The sequence below is a fragment of the Myotis davidii genome, unplaced genomic scaffold (genome assembly GCF_000327345.1).
Source record: "Myotis davidii unplaced genomic scaffold, ASM32734v1 scaffold221, whole genome shotgun sequence".
Classification (NCBI taxonomy): Eukaryota; Metazoa; Chordata; class Mammalia; order Chiroptera; family Vespertilionidae; genus Myotis; species Myotis davidii.
Window position 1 is genome coordinate 3115693 of NW_006293349.1, and position 5921 is coordinate 3121613.

At 44.4% G+C, this 5921-nt stretch overlaps 1 protein-coding gene across 1 annotated transcript in view; it reads left to right on the forward strand.

Moving 5' to 3' along the window:
- The first annotated feature begins 2346 nt into the window (after positions 1-2346).
- Positions 2347-5921, forward strand: part of ASNSD1 (asparagine synthetase domain containing 1) — a 5417-nt gene continuing 1842 nt past the window's right edge. Inside the window, 3 exon segments of the mRNA XM_006767059.2 lie at positions 2347-2780; positions 4132-4207; positions 4813-5921. The exon segment at positions 4813-5921 is cut by the window's right edge and continues 23 nt beyond it. Coding sequence (XP_006767122.1) covers positions 4905-5921 — 1017 coding nt within the window. The 5' untranslated portion in view covers positions 2347-2780; positions 4132-4207; positions 4813-4904.

Here is a 5921-nt window from a genome sequence, read left to right on the forward strand (position 1 = left end):
AGGGAGGGAGCGGGGGAGAGAGAAACATCCATGATGAGAGAGGTTCATGGATGGGCTGCCTCCCGCACGCCCCCCACTGGGGATCGAGCCGAACCGGACCTGTACCCTGAGCGGGAAAGGGAGCTGTGACCTCCTGGTTTGTGGGTCAACGCTCAGCCCCGGGCCACGCCCACCCCCGGGCCACGCTGGGGAGGGGCAGCCTTACTCCTTTTACTCTCAGCGCTGGACGGCTACTGTGGAGGGAGACCCTGAAACGTGCTGGAACCGACCCGGTTGGCAGCGGGCGGAGATTTGGTTGGGAGGAAACGTCTAGAAATACGGCCCACCCCAGCCGGGCCGCGGGTATTCTCCATGCGGGAAAACGGCACCTTCATCCTTCCAGGAGCTCGGGAGCCACCCTTGCCGTCCACCAAGAAGCCCATCCATCTGCCGCTGGAGCCCGTGTCACGTGTCCCTTCGTCGCCCATCACCTACACCAAGCACGTCACACTCACAGGCTAACAGGGGCCAGATAAAAAGCGCTAAGTGTATGTGGCCACAAAAACACAAAAGAGTCCATTTTCATAGAAACGTAGGTTTATTTCGATGGAGACAATCTGAATACAAAGGGTTGAAATAAGTGAGTCGTTAACATAAATAATAGAACTTTGTAATAAAAATATTTTTTCTTGAACATTAACTTACCAGACACTGAGTAACTGCACCAATTAATAAGTGTAACACAAATAAACCTATTTGTCTTGTTCTCCAAAAGCGAGATATTTCCTGTTGCGCACACCAAACAAGTCCATGCAAGGCCAATGACATGGCCGTTGGCTGCTAAATGGTGTGCGCCTGTGCATAAGGCGCGTTAGGGAAATGAATGCAACACGATTATAGTAATCAGTCATTAGCGAGTGTTGTAGTTCGTTATTATGTATAACAGGATATTGTAAAAATCAAGTTATGACATTTTTATTAAAACGTTTCTTACCTACTGTTATATTGGCTGGGCCACAAAAATATTCATTGTGGGCCGCATGCGGCCCGCAGGCCACGAGTTTGACATGCTTGGTATGAGTGGCCTTTATCAGCCATCTCATCTACCCAACATCCCGAACCCTGCGGGGCTCCTAACTGGTCTCTCATCCGTGTTACCTCCTTCCAGTCTGTTCTCCACTGGAGCCAGAGCCGTGATCCTAAAACACATAGCTGATTGTCGCTCTTCTACCCAAAAGAGGGGAGAGGGGAGCCAATATAATACCTCACCTGCCACTGGCAGCCAGAACCTTTAAAAATGTATTGGAGTTGGGATGGTTGTGGCCATTCGGGGATGGGATGCCCTGGGTCCTTGGTTCTGTCCTGAACTAATAGTTCTGTCTGGGGCAGGTCTCTGGTCCCTGGTGTCAGTTTCCTTGTTTGATGGGAAGTGAAATAGATGGATACCTGCCATTTCTAAAGTGAATGGGAAAGCTTTGTTCAAACACAGGTTTCAAGGTTGTACAAATGAGGTCTTGGAATTCGAGTCAATGTAGTCAATTACTGTACTGACCGAACTGGGGAGACAGGAGGGAACACACTCCTGGGAGGGGTGAATTTCCAAACCGCACACAGGCCACTGAGGACTCCATGGCAAGCCACTTACACTGGATGTGACGGGCCCTGAGGGAGGTGAGGTCGGGCAAAGGTGGTAAACGTGGGTTTAGAGCAGGGGTGGGCAAGCTTTCTGACTCGAGGGCCACAATGGGTTCTTAAACTGGACCGGAGGCCGGAACAAAAGCATGGATGGAGTGTTTGTGTGAACTAATATAAATTCAAAGTAAATATCATTACATAAAAGGGTACCGTCTTTTTTTTTTTTAGTTTTATTCATTTCAAACGGGCCGTAGTTTGCCCACGACTGGTTTAGAGGCACTGGCGACTCCAACCCTGTTCACAAAGTAGCTACCGTTACTGAAAAGAGTTAGAAAAACCTTCCTTTCCACGTAGCTGAGCCCTTTCTCCTCCTAATGAAAAGGGAGGCCGCCTTCGGCTGCCAGCGCTGCGCTCGTCTTAAGGCAGAGCGGGAGGCGAGAGGGCTTGCTGCTTGTCCCGAAGGCCCGGCTGCACCATCTCGTGCATAGATCATGAACAGCGTTGGGACTGCCCTACCGGTGTGGCTCAGTGGATGGAGCGTCGGCCTGCGGACTGAAGGGGCCCGGGTTCGATTCCCATCAAGGGCATGTACCTTGGTTGCGGGCACATCCCCAGTTGGGGAGTGTGCAGGAGGCGGCTGATGGATGTTTTTCATCGATGTTTCTAACTCTCTATCCTTCTCCCTTCCTCTCTGTAAAAAATCAGTAAAATATATATTTTTAAAAAAAGCATGGTATTTGAGTGGCGAGAGTAGCCCACTCCTCTTTCCATTTGCTATTCTTCACTTTAAAAAGCTAAAACATGAAAGAAATCATTTGAAAACGGGTGCATATTGTCTATTTTAAGTAAAGTGTATAAGCTGGCCTTGCGTGTGCCGATGACCAATACCGAACCCCGCGTCTGGGCTCAGTGGGCTGGATAGCACTTGGCGAGTGCAATGCTGTGTCCTCGGCAACTTCCCCGCACCCGCACCTCCCACACGGCCGCTGAGAACACTGCTCACAGGCTGGCCTCTGGACAGTCGGCACACTTAGCCCCTTGTCCCACCGCTACTCCTCAGGAGCCCCCAGGGAGCGGACTTTGATTTAAGAAGTTTTTCTTTATCTCAATAGATTAAAGAACAAAAGATTGTCGTGGATGAACTTTCTAACCTGAAGAAGAACAGGGTGAGTTACTAAAGTGATTCTGCATACTGAATAGTATGCGGGAGGGTTTGATTGTATCTTATTACCTATATACTGAAGTTATAAGAATTATTTTTTTAAATTTAAATTCTTTATTGTTTAAAGTTACAAGAATTTTATATAAGATTTATAATATTTTAGCATCTTACATTACAAAAATGAAGTGTCCAAGATTTTGTATATATGCATATGTAGATAATACTAGTACATAGGCATCTGTATAAATATATATTTAACTTTTGTAGTTCAAGAGAAAATATAGGTAAATATATAGATAGCTATATATTGATCATAATTGATAGTATCTTTTCCCCATCATATGAAATTCACATTACCTTTGAACCAAATTATACTAATTATACTATGATATTTTGGAGTTGTAATAACTAGTGATATTTATTTTGTACTTAAATTTGATTTTTTAAAATAAGTGAACTTTAAATATATTGAGAAGAGAGGAAACTGTTCCGTTAAGTGAAAGTAGAGAATTGTTGAAAAACAAAAAGGATAAATTGCTTCCCCTCTCACTCCCACATTTTCTTACATAAATATTCCAAATATCTAACATGGTTATTTAATGCCATTTCCATTCATGTAGGCACAAACAAGCAACTGCTGCTCGTGTGTGCTTATACTGTCAAAAAACTACCTTTTGAAGTTTAGGAAGAAATGATTTTGAACCTTTTAAAGCATTTTACAGATTATTTGATAACTGACAGGTTAGACGTTTCTGGTATTGTCACTTGTGGGATATTAGAGGTTAAGGCGCAATTGATACAGACCTTGTAGGCAGATTGGCAGAGTGTGTCAAAGCTTTAAGGGTGTGTAACACGTTGACCCTGCAGTTCCATTTCTAGGAAGTGATACTTGGGGAAAAATCATGAAGTGCACAGAGAGTTAGTTACAAAGACATTCATGGCAACATTGACTCATAATAGTTAAAAGTCTGTAACACCTTAAATACCTAAAACTTGAGGACTGACCAAATAAACTGTAATGTTTTACCCATACAGTAATTTTGTAAAAGAAAACATATTAATAAGAAAAAAGTTCTCAATATATTCATTGGTAAAAGCAAGTTATAAATCTGTAGTTATAGGAGCCCGTTTTTGTTAAAGAAAAATGGTATTATGGAATATGCAGAGAAAAAAGAATTTCACCTCAAAGTTAATGGTAGCAATGGCAGGATAATGAGTAACTTTGTTTATCTTTATGCTACGGTACTGTTCTGATCATGTTACTGAAATTCAAGAATAAGTAATGATAGGGTTCAGAGTTTTGACATCTGCTTTTCAGATCAAATCTTAATATTAGCCTAAATTGTGTTTTGCAGAAAGTTTATAGGCAGCAACAGAACAGCAACATATTCTTTCTTGCCGACCGAACAGAATTGCTTTCTGAAAGCAAAAGTAAGTTTTTTTGGTGTATCATATGGAAATGCACAGAGTGTAGGCTTTCTGTACGATTTCATGGTAGTGCCTAAAACATACTATCTGCATCGGAACGTGGAAGTATTTATCTAAAGATTGGGCGAAGCTACACCTGTAATAAAATCAGTGCAGTGGTTTGGTTGTCTTTAAGTTAGCCTTCCAAAGATGAGTTTATGGTAAAGATAAAGTCAAGTAAAAATACAAAGATGTGTTAGCACTGATGAGTAACATGTGCTTTAGAGTTTGAGATGATCCAGATATGGAACTATTCTACCACTTTCCAAAACCTTTGTGACTTCGCATGAATTACTTTGAGCCTCCAAAGTCCCGTGGCATTTAAATGAGATGGTCTGTGTAAATGAGATGGTCTATGCATAGCCCAGTGCCTGGGCCAAAATAAGCATTTAATGTACAGAAACTAGTTTCCTAAAAGGTTAACATTCATCCTGAGAAGCCTGTTGTAAATTATTAATTTGCACTAATACACTGCATTATACTCAAATGGTTTGATTTTGGTAATTGTCATCGTGTGACTTACTAGGTTTATTTATTTTACTTAATATTCTTCTCCATTCCCCACACAGATATATTGGATGAGCTGAAAAAAGAATACCAAGAAATAGAAAACTCAGAGAAGACCAAAACCAAGAAATAGTCCACCTGATTTCACGTGACCATGTGTGGCATTTGTTGTTCTGTCAGCTTTTCTATTGAACATTTCAGCAAAGACCTGAAAGAGGACTTGCTGTGTAACCTTAGACGACGGGGACCCGACAGCAGCGGGCAGTTGTTGAAGTCGAATGCAAACTACCAGTGTTTATTTTCGGGGCACGTCCTTCACCTAAGAGGGGTGTTGACTGCCCAGCCGCTGGAAGGGGAGAGGGGCGACGTGCTCCTGTGGAACGGAGAAGTCTTCGGTGGCGTGCAGGTGGAAGCCGAAGAGAATGACACTCAGATCATGTTTAACTGTCTTTCCTCTTGTCAGAACGAGTCTGACATTGTGTCACTCTTCTCGGAAGTTCAGGGTCCTTGGTCTTTTATCTATTACCAAGCATCTAATCATCATCTGTGGTTTGGTAGGGATTTTTTTGGTCGCCGGAGCTTGCTGTGGCATTTTAGTAACTTGGGCATGAGTTTCTGCCTCTCTTCAGTTGGCTCCCACACATCGGAAGTGGCCAATCCATGGCGAGAAGTTCCAGCATCTGGAATTTTCAGAATTGATCTCAAATCTACTTCCATTTGTAAATCTGTGGTTTTAAAATTGTATCCTTGGAGATCCATTTCTAAGGAAAACGTTCTCAAAGACTGTGACGATAGCCTGGCTCAGATTTCAGCGAGCCTGCCAGCGTTTGTATCCGTGGCAGCAAACGAAGCCAGACTGTGTCTGAAAGAACCTGTTGCTCCTCTGAACGTGCTGCTGCCCCCGGCTCCTGCTGCTGCCCTCCGCGCCGGCATTGCCAGCAGCCCTCCCGCGGGAGACACGCTGCGGGCCCTGCTGACGGACGCGCACACGCGGGAGGTGGTGGGGCGGTTCCTCGCTGTGCTGAGCGGCGCGGTCCGGAGGCGCGTCCTGTGTTTGCCTCGGGAGGGAGCCCGGCCAGCGGGCGCCGTGTTGGAAACTCGTGACCGGAAAGCAAAGGTGGCAGTCCTGTTCTCCGGGGGTGTTGACTCCATGGTCATCGCAGCCCTTGCT